A 21,048-nucleotide genomic window follows, 5' to 3' on the forward strand; every position below is an offset into this window, starting at 1 on the left:
GCTTAATGTAAACTGCTGGTCTCAGTGTTTCACTCTCCAGCTCCAGTAGTCTGCATGATACAATCAGAGCGGTTTCTCACTTTATCATGTCTGTGCTGTAAAGTTTTGTTTAATGAGCTTTCGTAGCAACTTTTTTCAGACTTTTGAGACAGAATTGATGGTGTTTTCTCAAATGTAGGCGTCAGTGTTAGGACAAGAAGACAGTATTCTGGTTTGTATGTCCTAAAATATTAGCAGATATAGGAGTGATATTCCAAATTAAGAAAGTGGATAACATTCTTTTATTTCTAGGCCTAAAATTCAGATGAAATTTGCATCACTGAGATGTTGGATAAAATCCAGGCCTTGATCTCTAAGCACAAGAAAGATCAGGGGCTCCTGAGCAGGTAACTCAGCTGCAAAGTCCGATGGCAGCCATGACCAAAATCCTAGATAAAGAGGTCTTTCTTGTTCCTTCTCGATTGTCTTGTAAGTAGCTTTTTTTTCCAGTTGCATCTGTATTTATGCTCAGTTGTTCTAAGTTTACCAAACCAGTTTGAAATATAGTCACTTTTTAATGTGTTTTAGATCCAATCTCTTAAAAATATAAACCACACCAAAGGTAACCTATCATTCAAAAACGACCCCTCAGATCTGTTTTTTTTTTCCTCGTTCATTTATTCAGTCAAACTTGGACATATTAAGACCAGTTACAAGACAATCTGGATTTAAAACTAGCTGCAGTTGGCTGATTTTTTTTATTATTAGTTTTGTATGCGCAAGGAAACAGACCATATGTGTGCCACAAAGTTCAAACACCAGCTGTTTATATGAATTGATCCACAGTAGTTAGACTGTTTCTAGAACATGTCCCTGTAGACGGTGAATGATTTTATTCTCATTTGGCTTTTTTTTTTTTTTTTTCCCCCTAAATATATGAACCATTAGCACTGATTTTTAAACACCACGAAATAATCAGATTACTTTTTTGGACCTTGTTTATTGAGGAGAAATTGTTTTATCCATGATGTGACCACATATCCTGATGTAGACATGAATAAATGACATTTTGCAAAGAACGGATGAATTTAATTTCTCTTTAATGTGCTGCTGTGATTTTAGAGAAGCCAAAGGACGACTCTGCACATTCAGAGAGTTAATGGAGGGATAAAAAAAAAAAGGTACATTGGCTCAAGGCAGTGCGATCGGACGCATCCATCCAAATTTAAAATGTTAAACGAACTTTTTCATTTCTGAGGTAAAATCACTTAACGTTCAACCTGACGAGAACATTCGATTTTTGTGCAGAATGCTGATAAAACAGCTACTAACAAAGTGAAGAAATGTTTCCATCACTTTATTTCATTAAAACAAAACTGACTTTACACAGTGTGTTTTAGGTTGGCAGTATGTGGCTCAGTGTTGCCAGGTCGGCTCCTCTCAGAGGCGGAGGTTAGTGCTCTGTGACGGTTGCCAGGTTTGGCGTCCTCTCTGCTTGCGAGTTAGCGCTGGTGACTGACCATATGTCACTCATCTCTGCGAATGAGGATCAGATACAAAAAGGTGAGGATTAACAAAATATTGTTTGGTAACAGTAACGTAACAGCTGGACACATTTATTAAAAAAAAAAAAAAAAAAAAAAAAAAAAACGGAAACAAGAGGAAAACAAAAAAATCTTAAAATACAGAAGTGAAAAATAATTTCTCACATAATTAAGCAACTCATGAATATTTTAATTATCAATTAGATTAGATAGACATATTTTATACATCTGTATCATAACATTTGAAGCCTAAACATCCACAATGCTAATGAACTAAAAGCTGTAGTGGATGCCTATGGAAAATTAACACCTTGTTTCTGACTCTGATCCTTTTTTTTACAGTAGCTTACCTGTTTTGAATTTGCTGTAAGTTCCATTGTCCACAGTGATTTTGCTGCCTGAGGAGAAGGCCAGTCCTCGCTCTCGCCACCTGCCAGAAAACACAAAACAAAAACTAAGATGCAGGGTGAAAACTCAACCCAACCTCCGGTTTATTCAGAGAATAAACAGGTAGGATGCACTTTCTAATTCACTGTCAGTGTTTTTAAAACCGAGCGGGTGTGATTCACCAGTGAAAAATGAAGACGATGAGGATCAGCACAAGGGACAGCAAATCAGTGAGAATCCACATCAGGTTGAACTCATCTGGACTCTGAAAGATAGAGAGAGATGAAACAGTGTGAAGGTAGAGAGGCTTGTTTCCTTAAACTCAGTTCAGTTAAAGTCTTAAAACAGTCTGCTCACTAACATTTTGCTGAGCTTTCAGCTGCAGGTCACCGTCTTCATCAAGTGGAGTTTGCCCACCTGTTGTGGAAATAGTTCACCTGTCAACAGGTGACTTAAAAATCAATGTGTGGTCATGTATGACCACCTGTAACTGTACAAGTAAAGTAAATGAGCTTAGCTATATCCAAGACACCTGAGCAAACTCAGTCTGCTGATGAAGACCATGACATTCAGCTGAAAGTTCTGTGTAAAGCAAATAAGTGGACCTTAAGGGAAGATTTTTTTTATTTCCAAGGTAAAGGCTGAACTTTGTGGAAGTTCAGTGCTGAATGTCTCACTGCTGGTGAAACAGGTGAGGCTGAACATGAGAGATGTTGGTTGAACTGTAACTCATAGTCTTACCATGAGGAAGAGCGGGGAGCTCATGGCGCTGAGCAGCTGGGGGGCGTTGGTGGTGACTGAGTGGACTCCAGTGCACCAGGCCAGAGAGTAGAGCCACGGCTGGCTGATCACGTACAGGTTGGTGGTGATGTTCACGGCGGTGTACTCACTGCACACGAGTGAGAAGAAAAAAAAAACACGTTGTGTTACTAAATACCCAGGGGCGTCGCCAATACAAAGACACGCACAGACACAGTGTGACCTGACAAGCTCGGCGGACATGGAGCTGTAGTGCAGGTTCAGTTTGATGATGTGGTTACTCTGGAGCTCCTCTAGAGGGAGTCGACTTCCAGACGTCTGCTGGAGCTCAGGATCGATTTCCTGCACCAGAGCCCTCAGATCTGATGGCAGCCACAGCACCTGGTGAGACAACACACACACACACACACAAGTGGTGACACTAAATACCACAGAGGCCGTCACATTATTACCCATCACTTGTTTGCAAGGCTCTCTGTAAGTCATTAACTACCTTTTGTCAAACTATGCTGTTAAATTCCAAGATTTTATAACAGTCTGATGAGACATCGCCTCTAAACAAGGGAAGTAAACTTATTCACTTTTACTGTATAAAACTATTCACTAGTACAAAATGTAGAATGTAAATGTGTCACACCATTATCCTCCTTTTGATCTTAGTATCACTTGTTTTCTTTTGTCACAGGATGTCATTTACTGAAGTTTAAATTTTACAGACATCTACTCCTGCTGGAATAAAGGAGTATCTCACCTGCGAGGACTGAATGGAAGACTCATTCTGGACGACCTCCAGCGTGCGTTGGATCCAGGTATCCCTGTAAGGGTGACCCCTGGGTGGACGGTAGAGGTCAAAGATCACCAGTTTGCCCGTGTGAGCTGCCAGCTGGAGGAAGGCCTGCAGGCTGCACACAGACTGGTTCCCCGCCCGCTGTCGGTCCTCGGCTCCCAGAGAACCAGCTGTGCCAAACGGATTGTGCTGGAAGAGACGGCCATCGATACCCAATTAAATCGGTGACGTAACATGCTGGTTAATATGTTCTTCATCTGCTCTCTGATTATTGTGTGGTACTGTGGTATTTCTGTGATGAAGAATTAGCTCAATTTTTTACCAATCAGCTAACTGACTATTGTTCAGCCTGTTAAAATGGTTGTGTAATATCAGTGCGGAGCAGACAAAGTCAATATAGTGAGCATTGCTGTTTATTTTCTACTGTGTGTAACTCAGCTTGTGTGACTCACAGACAGGAACCAGGCCCCGGCGTTCAGGCTCTCCAGTTCAGCCCAGGTGAACATGGCCGCCGGGGTGTCCGTCCGGTTGGGGAACACCTCGTGGATGTCGGTGGTCCGTCGCAGGGTGCGGTCATGCATCAGGAAGGGCACCCCATCGAAACTGCAACCATGACAAGGCAACAGTGTTCACTTGTATCAATGCAGTGCTATTTAACATCTATCTATTTAACATCTATCATAATTAAACCAGGTCTCAGTTTAGAAAAGCTTGTTCCATATCAGAATGAGTATCTGAAATAAGCCAAAATTCTAGTTTGACCAAATATCAAATGCCACATTCAAATGTTCCCCAGTCGGCTGCTGACTGACCTGATGGTGACGTCCGTCTCCAGGCCTTTACTTCCTGCCTCCACCGCCTTCTCAAATGACATCAGTGTGTTTTCTGGAGCAAGCTGCAAATGGAGTTACAAACATTGACAGTCAATAGACCATCAGTACATTCACATGCAGCAGACGCGGCAGCTTGTAGCCGTTGTCGGTGTATAAACTGTAGTTAAAATGCACATTTCTTAGAGTAAACATTTTGCAAGTGCTGTTTTCTAGAGCAGTGCTCAGAGTGAAACCAGAAACACGGTCTCTGGGCTCCAAACAGTTAATACAGGAAGGATGTGAGAAGCGTTCCCAGGCTCACACTTAGGAAATGTTTCAGATTTCATTGCTTTGCACAGGATCTTGTCTTGTATCCAGAGTTAAAAACGGTAGGTCATTTCCCTTGTCTGAAAAGATGTAACTTTTTCAGAATAGTTTGAAGAATATTAACAAGAATATTAACTGTTAGTTGCAGCTCTAGTCCTGACTAAAATTTGTTGTGTACATTTCTATACAATTTCCCATTTTCTTAATGTTCCTGATTCTGTTCAGGGGACAAGTGCATTGTCAGAAAAACAGCTTGATAAGACAACTGTAACTGGGTAGTATTGTATTTTATATGGTTCTTGCTCACCATGGGTGCTCCTCTGTGGCCAATGAGGGCCGGTGCGGGGCCCAGGGTCTGCTTCTCTTTGATACAAGGAGAATACAAACCGAGGGGGGCCAAGTAGAGGGCCGACAGGACGGTCACGTACACCCCAATGATCAGGCCACGCCTCACTGAAACACAAACACACGGTTTGGCAACAAAATTCAGCAGCAGATATTGTAAAATCAGGACCAACCAGTTCCCCTCCCTGCAGTATTTGATTTTTCAAATGAAAACAGCCACATACAACTTTTGTAAACACTACATATAGCAGCCTCACACTCAGACTCTGTGTCACGATCAGGAGGTATGTTTGTGCATCAAACTGTGCAGCTCACCTCTGCTGTTCATGCGAAAGAAATGCAAAGCAATTGGCCAAGAGAGCGCTGTCATCAGTAAGACTCCACCCAGATGTAAATAAGGTGCTGTGACCTGGTCAGGGCACAAAACAAAATCTGGCATCATTAGTGGAAACCACACAGGGAGAAAGTGAGGGTTGTCGGGAGGAGAGGAAGAAGAAGAAGAGTCTCACCTGAAAGGAAAGGAGTAATGTTTTCCACTCTTTGCTCCACAGGTCGGACAAGACGGCAGTGGCTACGATGGAGAAAGTCAGGCTCACCAGAATCCCGATCTGACAGCAAAGAGAAGGCAAAGAGAAAACCTGTCATCCACATATGATCCAGTTATAATTTGGGCAAATTAAAATAAAGTTCTACACCTGTAAAAAACCACTTCACATCTGTTGCAGAAAAATACATTCAGTCCAGACTGAATGTATTTTTCTGCAGACCCAGTTTGATATAAAATAATGGATTCTACATTAAAGTGCTAAGTCTCAGTTTTATTTGAGTATCATTATAGAAATAATTACTTTGAGAGATAAAACCCTTTTAACACACAGTCCCCAAATTGCAGAAGTAACTAGACACTTGGTTACTAAATGTCTCTTGGGCAGCTGCGTGTTGTTTCAACAACTCAAAAAGAAACCGACAGGGTTTTTTGGAACAAAGTTGTGTGGGCTGATGAAACAAATGTGTAATGACCCAAAGCTGCCAGCTGTTCTGTTAAACATGGTGCTGGTTCTGTTCTGGTTCCAGTGGAACTGACACACTGGGATTTACTGACAATTTAACTTCTGATGGAAGCAGCAGAGGTTTACAGGGGAATTCAAAGTGTGGTGGGAATTACAGAAATGTTTTGGAAATAACGGAAATTTACTTCTAAACTGGAACTTTACTGGGTTTCCAGCAAGTTGTTACATTTATAGTTTACAGTTTTCTCCCTTCCTGCTGTGCAAGCATCAGCTGTTTGTAAACAGGAAACCCACTTCTTAATGGGGACTGTATTTTATTTATCGTACAATCACTCAACAGAAACAGAGTTTGACGAAGTGTAAAAACAGAACCACAGTGACCTTTGCACGGGAATTGCTTTTTCTGTCTTAGTCTTAGTACAGTAATTATCAGCCAAGGACACAATGGATAATGAGGTATCTGTGATGTTGTCACTGAATAGAGTCAGTCATAGAGCTGCTGTAATCTCTTAAAACCCACGATACTCTGGAAACTGTCAGTGCAAACATTAAACTCTGAATAAATACAGTGATTCAGCTGTCGAAGGAAAAGCGAGGTGAGACACAGCAGCGTTACCTTGTGACTCCAGTGTAAATACAGCTTCTGGCCCTCTGACAGCAAACACACAGCCAACAGCTGCAGAGAGGAATAAGAGCAACGGACAAGTTAAATCTGATGAGTTATAAAGTCTCAGTTTAACATCAGCAGTAGTCACACCACAGAACGACCATTACGCAGCATGACACAAAAAGAAACTTCGTGGTTTTCAAACTTATTCAGATCTTTAGCAGACGAACAAGCGTCTTTGATTTAGACAATTGTTGGACTCTAAGAACTGAAACTGAAACAGAGACATGCTGTGGTGGATATCCCAAACCAAACCACGTGCCAGTTAAACCCTCAGTGTTGTGTTTGTGCCTCACCATGAGCACCGTGATGTAGGTGAAGAAGCCTGCAGCGATGACCAGCAGCACCACAGACCAGGGAAACCAGAAGCCCAGGTTCCCAAAGTTAAACCTGCACACCCAGAGTGATGTCCAGGTACACAGGTGGAAACAGAAACTTAGTGATTAATAATGAAGGACTATAGTGAATATAACAGGAGGCCTGAAGTCCAGTATATGCAGAGAGACAGAGACAGTCTTTGAGTGTCAACAGAGAAGATGAGCTGGAAACTGATCAGTTTCAAAGAGATGTCACCCAGCTGTTACAGAAATGCACCATGGTTTGCCACAGACTGCCACATTGGTAAGCTGACCGATTTAATAATGAGAACATGGACGAGAAAAACCTGCATCGTCATCTTTCTCTTCCTCATTTCCTGTCACTGCTCTACTACAGCTAAGAGCAAAAAAAATAGGCTTGACTTTTCAGAGAAAGACTATACTGTATAGTCCTGATATAGACTGATAACTAAAAGTTCAACAGCAGTTATTTTAGAGAACTGGTAATTTTTAAATTGTCTGCAATGAATCCCCTGACTTTCAGAATGTTTACTGTTAAAACACTGGAGTTCTCTTAACAAATTATTTGATTAAATAGGACAATCTCCTAAAAACTTGGTGTTTTCACTGTCAGTTACTTCCAACTAATCATAAATTATTAAGCAGAATTTTGATTACAGGCCAAACAAGAAGCTTCAGTTGCTGTATTACGAAAACATGACAAGGTAACTGTCAGCAGCCCGTTAATCTTTTTTACTTATATGTACATATTTCTAAATTGTTTAATTATTAGAAAATCTGGAGTCAGGTGGTACTCTAGCACTTCATAATGAGTAGGATTAATGGAGGGTGAATAATGGTCAACAAGCCCTTTTACCTCTAGTTAACGCAGTCATGGATACAGTGATGTTTATGTGTGCATTGATTAGACATGCAATCTACTGTAGGCTCACTTATGCCTCCATGATAAGGGTAAGTGTTACTCAACCCACCAATCAAAGTCATTGTAGTCGTTCTTTGCTTGTCCCCAGAAGTAGAGAAACACCAGTGTTAAGCAGAAAGCCGCCACAAGCAGAGCAAAGCTGGCACCTTCCAACTGAGGGCAACAGAAACAAATCATTACAGATTTCTGTCACACTGACCTTTATAACCCCACGCATAGTATGCGTGGGGTTTTTTTCCCCTCCATTTACAGCCTTGTTTCCATGGAGATGAAGACTGACCATTGACCTCTACGGAGAAAGAAGAATTCAAGCAGGAAAGCTCTTTACTGGCTTAACTGCACTGCCTGTAAAAACCATGACGCAGCTCTAGAAGCACGAGCTCTGGCCTCGCTGCGTGCCGTTTACCGCAGCATCAGTTCAGTACATGACTGATCTGAGATTTTACACTGTATTTAACTGAAGCCCTGTCTTATCTGAAAACCATTTCTCATCTAAAAATTGATGGTGACGCTGAGGAAAAGATGCTGAACAACAATAACTGTGAAAATCAATAAAACAGTGAGATATAATTACACTGTCTGCCCTTAAAGAAATCATTATATTTCACTGTTTTTATTGATCTGTTCTGTCTCCTTCCAACCTGCATCAATGATTTATGTTCTTCAAGGATTCATTAGTTGGCTGTTTCTGTTTGGCCCCTTGTGAAAGGCGTCAGTTCTTATAGTGAATGTTTTGAAAATTAGACTTTTTATTTTGGTAAGACTGTTTCCTTAAACATGTTATTGTAATTCATTATTTCTGCACTAAAATTAATACAGCCATGACATTAAGGGACTGAGAACACACTGGACCAGATGTGGCCAGTGTACAACACGTCTTGGATGTTTGTCTGACCTTGTTGCAGCAGCAGTCTCCAGGCTGAGTGCAGCTCCTCTCGTAGCGTCTCCATCGGCAGCCATACAGACCGGCCAGACAAGACACTAAAGGCTGGTGTTCGTAACGCCGCAGCACTTTGGCACGAAGGCCACGGAGCCGGCTGAACTGCAGCTGGATCAACGTGGACGCCATTGGCTCATACACACCCAGGTACACCCTCCGTCCTGCTCACACACACCTGAAACACAGAAAACAAACAAACATCCTTAATGAAACATCACCACAGTACACACACACAGTAAAAATGAGTCTGAGTACATTTTCTTAAAACTGACACCGCTTTACATCATGTTTTTGTGCAGAATGGAAACAAAAACAATATACAAAAAAACAGCTTTAAATCCAGGATTCCTTACAACAGCCAGCCTCAGTTACCAAGTCTCAACAGGAAATGTCAAAACTCAAAGCCAAAAATTCCCAAACTGTTTTTGTAAACTGTCTTCACTGTTGTTGTTTTTTTTTCTCTTTTACACAGAAGGTCATCAGAAATAAATTCCCGGCAGCTCTGCTGCAGTTTCTGATAAATAGAGGTTCAGATTTACCCAGACCTCATCAGTTCTTTTTTTTTGTCCTTCCCCCTCAGGCTTCTTCAGATATGGCAGCTCTTCTCTGTCTCAGGTCATTATCTTTGCTGGGCAACAAAGGACAGCTCAGCCAGGTGAGTCCCTGAATGACCAATTTCTGTGTGAATTGAAATGACAATTTTAATGCAATTAAACCAAAAGGTGGTGACACCTGTTGTACACAAAACAACAACAAATATCCGCCTGATTAAAGACATAATAATCCGTAATAAAGCTGCAATATAAGACTGACACATGAAAATGGTTTTATCAGCAGGAATAAAGTATTACGGGGACTGTCAACAGGTCAGTTATTTTGAATTATCTAACACTTCAGTGCAGCCTTGCTTATCGGCATCAACAGAACGGGACTAAAGATAAAAAAAACTGCCATTGTGCTGACAAATTCCGGACACACGTGATCGTTAAACGTTTTATTAATTTGAAAAATTAATTTCCACATCTGGTTTGCAGCTTCAATCGTGTCTTGTATGTGAGCTGAATTGAAGCCTGGGGACGTATAATTCGTAAACACTAAAAATCAAGTATAGTCATTAATCTGTCTTGGCAAGCGGCACGATAATCTCAAAATGACAGGTTTTTCTAACGCGGTTTGGTAACACCATAAGCAGAGAAGAAGAAAAAAACGGGACCTATTGAGACCCGGTTAGAGCTAAAGCGTGAAGCTGAACCTCAATGAAAACACATCGATGTCAAATCAGCGTCGGTATCTCCGCTGTCACCGCATATTATCTCAATATCAACAAGCTGTTATCCTACCGCCAGGACGGTTCTCACTCCCGGTGAACGGCAGAGAACAAGCCGCGGCGCGCAGACCTTCGCCGGTTATCGTCAAGAGCGAGTGGCCCCAAGGCCTCGGTGAATGTGGTTGTGTGAAGTCAACCAGATTTACCTACACGGACAGAGGAAGTAAAACACTTCAGCTTCAAAAATACAGCATCAAAACATTTTTTTACTCTGGAGGAGAAATTGAACACCTTCGGTTAATATAAACAGACATAATGTGATGAAATACAAATAGTATTTTAGCTTTAATTTGACCTTTTGTTTTCCACTTTTACATGACTAATTACAACGCACACGCGACGTCTCATGAGGAAACACAAAACAAATAATCATCAATATTTACTAATTTGTGACTGTGTATGAAAATGATAACATCATTTAATTTGGAAAGTTATATTCAAAACAAATGCAACAAAAACAATGAAATTTAAAGCGCAATATAGCTTTATTTTGAAAGTTATCGCGGAAATCAGTGCATTGCAAATTAATTTCTACTTTACGTTTGTTCCTGCTGATGCCCTGCAGCACTCCTGTATCACTGACTGCCACCTGTTGTCACGGTGATGCCGACACATTGCATCACCAGGTGAGTCCAGGTCAAAAGGGATTCTGGTTTGCAATAAGGTCAATAAGACACACAGGTCACGAAAAAAAAGCATGTGAGGTCACTGGAATAACAGTACCAGCACATGTAAACTGTACTGAGCTCCCTCAGAATATAAGTGTGAATACTCTTTGTTTGGCCTTTTCTCCGCCGCTTATCATCACATTGCTTTGTTAATGGGCTTGTAAGAAACTGGTCAAGTCACCGTTTCTCCCTGAGCTCTGCTTAACCATAGTGTCTTTTATTAGACTGATAAATGTCCACATCTGTCACATCAGCTGTGTAAGCACTCCTCATGGTGAGTAAAATCAGTGGAGGGCCCCCGTAAATTATATCTCAAAACTATATCTCATCTTATTTTACATATAGTTTTTAGACTCTATAATAACTGTACAGCAATAACAAAGTATTCAGACCGCTTTGATAAAAGTATTCAGACTCTCAGTCATTTGTAGAAGTCATTACTATTATCATTAATAACTGCGTTTCGCGCCTCTTGCTGATCCCTCTCTGGAAAAAAAACTAAGTTGTCAAACCTGCAACTGCAGGAATGTTTTCATCCTCCCTGAGCCAGTCACTCCCAATCCGTACTGCCCCAAACAGGATCAAGCATCGAGCACTTCAAAATAAATACCCCAATTTCCTCTTACAGCTTACAGAATAAAACCTGGTTGACGGCGTGTTGCAACGCATTATCAGCAACATTGCGTCTATGAAACTTAAGGGAAGTTTAACCTGGCTTAGTTTAATTTGGCATAAAAACTGGAAACGGCTCGATTGACTTGGTGAAGTGGAAACAACGCCTAACAACAACTACTCTTTTATTTTGAAGGCTACCCCACCCAGTTTCCTGTTCCACGGTGACGGTCTTGACGCGGTAGCGGTAACAGCGTGGAGCAACTGGACTTTGACGCCGAGGAGGAGGGATTTTAAGTAAAGTTAAACCCATCAGGAGGAACGCTGTGTACTTGTACTTGGACGCTGAACAGCTGGAGGTAATGACTGACCTGGGGGTCTCCTTGGCGGTGTTGGGAGCTGCGGTGCTCCTCAGCGAAGTGAGCCGCCGGACGGCAGCGCGTCTGTTCCCTGGAGCTTATTGGATTTACCTTCTGGAAGCGGCGTCCACCTTCCAGCTCTGCTGCTGCACTCATGAACTCAAACTGCTGGGCGAAACGGCCCGGTTAGAGCTGCCGGTCAGCCTAACCCTCACCTACACAATGACGGTCGTCCACCTACTAACTTTCCGGGGAGCGATGTGTAACCCCACCGGGGCTTTGGAGAGCTTTTGCCGCGGGACCAGCAACGGCAAGGCGGCCGCCGTCCTCATAGCATGCCAGTTCGGAGCTGCGGTCGCCGCGCAGTTCTTCGCAGCTTCCGTGTGGTCGCTGGGTTTCTCCGACATCCACCTCCGGCACCAGAAGTTTGGGTTCAGATGCTTTGACCCGCTCGGTGGGACTTTGCTGGAGGCCGCGGCCGTGGAGCTGGCCTGCGCGTTCATAGTCCAGGCTGCGGCCATGCATGTCCACAAAGTGGACGAGAAACTCCGAGCTCACTGCATCGCTGCTGTCATCACCGCTCTGGTTTACACAGGTGTGTTAATGAATCCCACCTGAGCTGAAAGGGAGGATTATGGGATTTTGTTTAATTCTGTCTTGCGCAACACACTCATACACACAAACCAATATAGGACCTGAGAAGACCACAATATTACATTAAATCAAATTAAATTTAATGGCATTTAATGTCAAACAGATCAATGGCCATTCTAGTTGCCATTAATCTGCCAAGTATTTTCCGGATTAATCAAATTTAAATTTTGAGGAAAAAAAAAAGTTTCACTGGTGCTGAGACCAGTGAAATCAAAATGATAGGCACAGACAGAGATCACTGGTCAGTTATCAGTGATTATGTTAACCACTCAATAGGTAAGGCTGGATCTGGGGCCCCCAAATCCCCACGTTTTCTGTATGGGATTTGGTTTGTGGGACAAGTTTTAATACATCTCTATGTTACGTTTATAGCCTCCTCAGTTTGAGACCATACTTTTGGTGGTTGTGTTGCTCCAAAAATCTTGTGTAATCTGTGTGGGTGGTGACAAAAATTGATTATTGATTAAATTTCCAAAGAACGATTTTTTTTATTGTAATACACAGCTATAACTCTCCAGTTACCGGCTGTCATACAGGATTTAAAAGTAAAGCGGAGCTGTTGACTAACAGTCACAAAACCCTGTAGCGGAGCCAGCGAGCGAGCTTACTGTGCTAGCCGGGCAAGGAACGAGGAAAAACCATTAACCAGCAACCAACCAATCCATCCAGCTCCAATGGTTAGCTGTCTTTGCGTGTCGGCCCTGCGATTGACTGGCGACCACTCCAGGGTGTACCCCGACTCTCGCAATAGTGAAAGAGATGTTTCTCAATAAAAGAGAAGTTGGGTAATTCAGCAGCTGCCTGTGGTTTTTAAAAATGGTGCAATGGTGTATTTTGGGTTACTGTTGTCAAATGGAAACTCAATAATCGATTGGTAATCGAATCGAGACCTCGATAATCGTAATCGAATCGAATCAGGAAATTGGACCGGTTAACCACCCCTAGTAATCTGGATCTTTGTTACCATCAGCTTCTTCAAAGACGAAGAGAATCAGTCACATGGTTGCCGTTTCATGTTTCAGACCTGACTCAGTTGTTCCTCTGCCTCTCTGCAGGTGGAAGCATTTCAGGAGCTGTTTTTAACCCTGTCCTGGCCTTCTCCATCCAGTTCCCCTGCAGCGGCCACACTTACATGGAGTACTGCTTTGTCTACTGGCTAGGACCAATCCTGGGTAAGGTGCCAATAGGCACATTTGTGGTCTTTGGGAGTGGTCATGCCACATATTTTCTGTGTGTTGTCAATGAAGTCCTCAAGACTGAAAGTGTTGGTACTGCGAAAGACCCTTTGTTACTGTTACAAGAGACGGTAACACACAGGGACCATAGCTACTTTACATGAGACCACACATGTACCATGCTCATAGGCAGTGTTATGTTGTGTGTAAGGATGGCTGTCCTCTACATTGGTCATTTTTATTTGTTTTTAATGATTCATACCGGCTCCCATATGTCCACCATAATAACCTCCTGTGTTTTCCACATGTGGTCCCAGGTGTGGCAAGCTGCATCCTTCTGTTTGAGAAGATTATCCCCTTCCTCTCTGGAAAAAGTACCATTGGGCTGGATGTCCCAGCTGTCCAGAAACAGAAGACACAGTAGCAGTGAGGTGGAGACAGGCCACATTCACCAGAGCATACTTTTTATTCTGTGTCTGTGTGAATAATACCAGGATAAATAGATTATTTTCTCCTTTTGTCATTAACATTTACAAAGGCAGCACATTAAGTCCAGTAATAACTTGTACTGTTCATGTGTCAGAATGCGACTGATGGCTATGAAGGGTTTAAAGCCACTGTTTTGTAATGTTAGTTTTGGTTTTAGTTTTCTCTTTCATGGTTCAAGTTGTGGCAACAGCAAATGATAAGTGATGAGTGTCAAAACTTGCAGCTGCAGGTAGTTTTCAAACTTCAGCGATTTGTGTGTTACGTCCGTGATTCAGATCAGATCTTTGTGTACTGTACAGATTGCATAGATATCATACCAATCAAATTACAGTACCAACAGAATAAGTCAGAACTAAAAATTCAGTAAAATTTCAGTTCAACTCAATTTTTTTGTATTGTTATCATGACAGATTTAAGCATATGTAACGCTTATAAATATACCTGTACTTGAGTTTTGCCAAATGTTTTTTCATATGAAGACTGACAGAAGCACAACACTACAGATGAAGTGTATGTAACCAAGTGTTACTGCTGAAATGAAGCATTTCTTGTTCAGAGACTGTAACTCACTGCATCACTAGTTTACATGAAACTACACCAAATGGGAAACAATATGAAAATAGCTGGAAGCACTTTGGTTGCAAAACATAAAAATATTGAAACTTGAAATGCACACAGCTTAACCAAAGTGTAAAGTAAGTAAGACACTATAGCAACTTAAATTTGTAATTTTCCCTATGCAGTTTGGTTGATTTATGAGCATCAGAAGTTTCAATAAATGTCTTCAGTTTTGCAAGCAGGGTGCTTCCAGGTATATTTATGAAAGTCCTTTTTATATTCACTGGATATAAGTTAACATAAGTGCACAAAGTGAGACAGAAGACATTTTCTCAATGCCAAAGGTCCAAGTGACATTCCTAGAAAATACATGTATTAGTGTTAAGGAACAATAACTAATTTTATGACATAATTTCAGCTACTTTACAGTACGTGAGAATCTTTGAAATCCCAAGAAAAGAGTTTTGAAGCAAAGTGAATTAAAGGTGAAGTGAAACAATGTTTTATGGGTTTGGTCTGTCTTAGTTTGATTTCGGGTGTACTTTGCACAGTTGTCAAAACTTTACACTTTAAGTTTTCATAGTACACTTGATATGTAAACACAACTTAAAGAGAACTGGGTTTCACTGTTATCACTGTGATTCTGATACTGTTTGAGTTTAGATGACCAAAGCTTTTACTGTTGAATCTTAATGTTCTCCTGCTCAAATCATGTTTGACTTTATGTTCCCCTCCAGCTGATAATTTACTGTTTATCCTTCAACAGTATACTAGTGTAATATTTGCATTGCATTCTTTTTCTGTCAAAAGTGAAGACACTTCCATCTCTGTGTTCATAAAGGGCATGGTCATTTGCATTTTTAAATACCTCCAGAGTCTGAATGGTCAAAACAATTTGTGTTTCTGAGAGTTGATGAATATTTAAATAATGTGAATAAACTTCAATTTTGTCTTACATTTCTGACTAAACATCTGTCAGGAAAGTGTATAGTATGTTTTTAGATAACATGTTTTGTATATTGTTGTAATTTAAATGCATTTCTAATATCTAATATTTTCAATACATCAGTATATTGATTAAAAACATCCCTTTGTAAGATGATGTCCTCGTTTGTGTTTATACTGTTTAGTTTATGCTCATAAATCACCGTCAATCCACAAGTCTCCCTATTTTGTTAGTACACTTTATGTATATGAAAAATGTTGTACACATTTGTCATTACTTAACATTTTAGTCATACTGACGACGGGATGTACTTGTAATCCATTACTTTATCGACAAAACCACTAAATCATCTCCTGCTGCAGTCCTCCAGGAGGTCTGGATAGTCCCAAAAAAAAAAATACCCATAAAATCCTGTCCACCTCAAGAGCACCTGTTACTTTGGCCTCTGTGGTATTTGTTACACAACATGACCTTTGTACCCTCTCTTACCCCCTCCCCACGCTGACTGAGTGATTAAAATGGCAAACAGCTCCACTGTTCACTCTACAGCATAGATAACATTCAACACATGTTGAATACACACTTTTTTTGGCATATTTTGACGCATTGCACCCCATGACGTTTTTTATGACATTTTGAGGTAAAAAAAATTTGACTTTTTTTTGGCCGATTTTGACGCCTTACTATACTATGACATTTTTTATGACATTTTGAGGTCAAAAAAAATTTTGACTTTTTTTGGCCGATTTTGACGCCTTACTATACTATGACGTTTTTTATGACATTTTGAGGTCAAAAAAATTTGACTTTTTTTGTCCGATTTTGACGCCTTACTATACTATGACGTTTTTTATGACATTTTGAGGTCAAAAAAAATTTTGACTTTTTTTGGTTGATTTTGACGCCTTACTATACTATGACATTTTTTATGACATTTTGAGGTCAAAAAAAATTTTGACTCTTTTTGTCTGATTTTGACGCCTTACTATACTATGACGTTTTTTATGACATTTTGAGGTAAAAAAAAATTTTGACTTTTTTTGTCCGATTTTGACGCCTTGGTATACTCTGACGTTTTTTATGACATTTTGAGGTCAAAAAAATTTTTGACTCTTTTTGTCCGATTTTGACGCCTTACTATACTATGACGTTTTTTATGACATTTTGAGGTCAAAAAAAATTTTGACTTTTTTTGTCCGATTTTGACGCCTTACTATACTATGACGTTTTTTATGACATTTTGAGGTCAAAAAATTTTTTGACTTTTTTTGGTCGATTTTGACGCCTTAGTATACTATGACGTTTTTTATGACACTTTGAGGTCAAAAATTTTTTTGACTTTTTTTGGCCGAAAAATACGCCTTACTATACTATGACGTTTTTTATGACATTTTGAGGTAAAAAAAAATTGTGACTTTTTTTGGCCGAAAAATACGCCTTACTATACTATGACGTTTTTTATGACATTTTGAGGTCAAAAAAAATTTTGACTTTTTTTGGCCGAAAAAAACGCCTTACTATACTATGACGTTGTTTGTGACAGTTTGAGGTCAAAAAATTTTTTGACTTTTTTTGGTCGATTTTGACGCCTTACTATACTATGACGTTTTTTATGACATTTTGAGGTCAAAAAAATTTTTGACTTTTTTTGTCCGGTTTTGACGCCTTACTATACTATGACGTTTTTTATGACATTTTGAGGTCAAAAAATTTTTTGACTTTTTTTGGCCGATTTTGACGCCTTAGTATACTATGACGTTTTTTATGACATTTTGAGGTCAAAAATTTTTTTGACTTTTTTTGGCCGAAAAATACGCCTTACTATACTATGACGCTTTTTATGACATTTTGAGGTCAAAAAATTTTTTGACTTTTTTTGTCCGATTTTGACGCCTTAGTATACTATGACGTTTTTTATGACATTTTGAGGTCAAAAAAAATTTTGACTTTTTTTGGCCGATTTTGACGCCTTAGTATACTATGACGTTTTTTATGACATTTTGAGGTCAAAAAAAATTTTGATTTTTTTTGTCCGATTTTGACGCCTTAGTATACTATGACGTTTTTTATGACATTTTGAGGTAAAAAAAAAGTTTGACTTTTTTTGGCCGAAAAATACGCCTTACTATACTATGACGTTTTTTATGACATTTTGAGGTCAAAAAAAATTTTGACTTTTTTTGGCCGAAAAATACGCCTTACTATACTATGACGTTTTTTATGACATTTTGAGGTCAAAAAAAATTTTGACTTTTTTTGGCCGAAAAAAACGCCTTACTATACTATGGCGTTTTTTATGACATTTTGAGGTAAAAAAAAAATTTTGACTTTTTTTGGCCGAAAAATACGCCTTACTATACTATGACGTTTTTTATGACATTTTGAGGTCAAAAAAAATTTTGACTTTTTTTGTCCGATTTTGACGCCTTAGTATACTATGACGTTTTTTATGACATTTTGAGGTCAAAAAATTTTTTGACTTTTTTTGGCCGATTTTGACGCCTTACTATACTATGACGTTTTTTGTGACAGTTTGAGGTCAAAAATTTTTTTGACTTTTTTTGGTCGATTTTGACGCCTTACTATACTATGACGTTTTTTATGACATTTTGAGGTCAAAAATTTTTTTGACTTTTTTTGGCCGAAAAAAACGCCTTACTATACTATGACGTTTTTTGTGACAGTTTGAGGTCAAAAATTTTTTTGACTTTTTTTGGTCGATTTTGACGCCTTACTATACTATGACGTTTTTTATGACATTTTGAGGTCAAAAAATTTTTTGACTTTTTTTGTCCGATTTTGACGCCTTACTATACTATGACGTTTTTTATGACATTTTGAGGTCAAAAAATTTTTTGACTTTTTTTGGCCGATTTTGACGCCTTAGTATACTATGACGTTTTTTATGACATTTTGAGGTCAAAAAATTTTTTGACTTTTTTTGGCCGAAAAATACGCCTTACTATACTATGACGCTTTTTATGACATTTTGAGGTCAAAAAATTTTTTGACTGTTTTTGGTCGATTTTGACGCCTTACTATACTATGACGTTTTTTATGACATTTTGAGGTCAAAAAATTTTTTGACTTTTTTTGGTCGATTTTGATGCCTTAGTATACTATGACGTTTTTTATGACATTTTGAGGTCAAAAAAAATTTTGACTTTTTTTGGCCGAAAAATACGCCTTACTATACTATGACGTTTTTTATGACATTTTGAGGTCAAAAAAAATTTTGACTTTTTTTGGCCGAAAAATACGCCTTACTATACTATGACGTTTTTTATGACATTTTGAGGTCAAAAAAATTTTTGACTTTTTTTGGCCGATTTTGACGCCTTACTATACTATAACGTTTTTTATGACATTTTGAGGTCAAAAAAATTTTTGACTTTTTTTGGCCGAAAAATACGCCTTACTATACTATGACGCTTTTTATGACATTTTGAGGTCAAAAAATTTTTTGACTGTTTTTGGTCGATTTTGACGCCTTACTATACTATGACGTTTTTTATGACATTTTGAGATCAAAAATTTTTTTGACTTTTTTTGTCCGATTTTGACGCCTTAGTATACTATGACGTTTTTTATGACATTTTGAGGTCAAAAAAAATTTTGACTTTTTTTGGCCGATTTTGACGCCTTAGTATACTATGACGTTTTTTATGACATTTTGAGGTCAAAAAAAATTTTGATTTTTTTTGTCCGATTTTGACGCCTTAGTATACTATGACGTTTTTTATGACATTTTGAGGTAAAAAAAAAGTTTGACTTTTTTTGGCCGAAAAATACGCCTTACTATACTATGACGTTTTTTATGACATTTTGAGGTCAAAAAAAATTTTGACTTTTTTTGGCCGAAAAATACGCCTTACTATACTATGACGTTTTTTATGACATTTTGAGGTCAAAAAAAATTTTGACTTTTTTTGGCCGAAAAAAACGCCTTACTATACTATGACGTTTTTTGTGACAGTTTGAGGTCAAAAAATTTTTTGACTTTTTTTGTCCGATTTTGACGCCTTACTATACTATGACGTTTTTTATGACATTTTGAGGTCAAAAAATTTTTTGACTTTTTTTGGCCGATTTTGACGCCTTAGTATACTATGACGTTTTTTATGACATTTTGAGGTCAAAAAATTTTTTGACTTTTTTTGGCCGAAAAATACGCCTTACTATACTATGACGCTTTTTATGACATTTTGAGGTCAAAAAATTTTTTGACTGTTTTTGGTCGATTTTGACGCCTTACTATACTATGACGTTTTTTATGACATTTTGAGGTCAAAAAATTTTTTGACTTTTTTTGGTCGATTTTGATGCCTTAGTATACTATGACGTTTTTTATGACATTTTGAGGTCAAAAAAAATTTTGACTTTTTTTGGCCGAAAAATACGCCTTACTATACTATGACGTTTTTTATGACATTTTGAGGTCAAAAAAAATTTTGACTTTTTTTTGCCGAAAAATACGCCTTACTATACTATGACGTTTTTTATGACATTTTGAGGTCAAAAAAAATTTTGACTTTTTTTGGTCGATTTTGACGCCTTACTATACTATGACGTTTTTTATGACATTTTCAGGTCAAAAAAATTTTTGACTTTTTTTGGCCGAAAAATACGCCTTACTATACTATGACGTTTTTTATGACATTTTGAGGTCAAAAAAATTTTTGACTTTTTTTGGCCGATTTTGACGCCTTACTATACTATGACGTTTTTTATGACATTTTGAGGTCAAAAAATTTTTTGACTTTTTTTGGCCGATTTTGACGCCTTAGTATACTATGACGTTTTTTATGACATTTTGAGGTCAAAAAAATTTTTGACTTTTTTTGGCCGAAAAATACGCCTTACTATACTATGACGCTTTTTATGACATTTTGAGGTCAAAAAATTTTTTGACTGTTTTTGGTCGATTTTGACGCCTTACTATACTATGACGTTTTTTATGACATTTTGAGATCAAAAATTTTTTTGACTTTTTTTGTCCGATTTTGACGCCTTACTATACTATGACGCTTTTTATGACATTTTGAGGTCAAAAAATTTTTTGACTGTTTTTGGTCGATTTTGACGCCTTACTATACTATGACGTTTTTTATGACATTTTGAGGTCAAAAAATTTTTTGACTTTTTTTGGTCGATTTTGATGCCTTAGTATACTATGACGTTTTTTATGACATTTTGAGGTCAAAAAAAATTTTGACTTTTTTTGGCCGAAAAATACGCCTTACTATACTATGACGTTTTTTATGACATTTTGAGGTCAAAAAAAATTTTGACTTTTTTTTGCCGAAAAATACGCCTTACTATACTATGACGTTTTTTATGACATTTTGAGGTCAAAAAAAATTTTGACTTTTTTTGGTCGATTTTGACGCCTTACTATACTATGACGTTTTTTATGACATTTTCAGGTCAAAAAAATTTTTGA

General features: G+C 38.5%; 2 protein-coding genes across 4 annotated transcripts; one reads left to right on the forward strand and one right to left on the reverse strand.

The window, feature by feature from the left end:
• Window positions 1-825: 825 nt before the first annotated feature.
• Window positions 826-11,929, reverse strand: LOC121190421 (glycerophosphodiester phosphodiesterase domain-containing protein 5-like). 3 transcript variants are annotated; one of them, XM_041051133.1, is made up of 17 exons: window positions 11,796-11,929; window positions 9,363-9,495; window positions 8,773-8,992; window positions 7,927-8,030; window positions 6,914-7,007; window positions 6,567-6,626; window positions 5,450-5,548; window positions 5,256-5,349; window positions 4,903-5,048; window positions 4,269-4,351; window positions 3,909-4,059; window positions 3,421-3,645; window positions 2,893-3,050; window positions 2,652-2,799; window positions 2,093-2,175; window positions 1,874-1,953; window positions 826-1,515 (listed from the first exon to the last, which is right to left on the reverse strand). In XM_041051133.1, the coding sequence occupies exons 3-17, from the start codon at window positions 8,944-8,946 to the stop codon at window positions 1,433-1,435; spliced, it is 1,782 nt and encodes a 593-aa protein (XP_040907067.1). In that variant the 5' UTR covers window positions 8,947-8,992; window positions 9,363-9,495; window positions 11,796-11,929; the 3' UTR covers window positions 826-1,432. The 3 variants fall into 3 exon arrangements, with proteins under 3 accessions (XP_040907067.1, XP_040907068.1, XP_040907069.1); XM_041051134.1 differs by lacking the exon at window positions 11,796-11,929 and adding an exon at window positions 10,158-10,256; XM_041051135.1 differs by lacking the exons at window positions 9,363-9,495; window positions 11,796-11,929 and adding an exon at window positions 10,158-10,267.
• LOC121190422 (aquaporin-11-like) lies at window positions 11,669-15,616 on the forward strand. The gene is made up of 3 exons (XM_041051136.1): window positions 11,669-12,378; window positions 13,493-13,609; window positions 13,930-15,616. Exons 1-3 carry the CDS (start codon window positions 11,787-11,789, stop codon window positions 14,034-14,036), a joined length of 816 nt encoding a protein of 271 aa, XP_040907070.1. The 5' UTR covers window positions 11,669-11,786; the 3' UTR covers window positions 14,037-15,616.
• Window positions 15,617-21,048: the final 5,432 nt, after the last annotated feature.

The sequence above is a fragment of the Toxotes jaculatrix genome, chromosome 12, assembly GCF_017976425.1.
Source record: "Toxotes jaculatrix isolate fToxJac2 chromosome 12, fToxJac2.pri, whole genome shotgun sequence".
Lineage (NCBI taxonomy): Eukaryota > Metazoa > Chordata > Actinopteri > Toxotidae > Toxotes > Toxotes jaculatrix.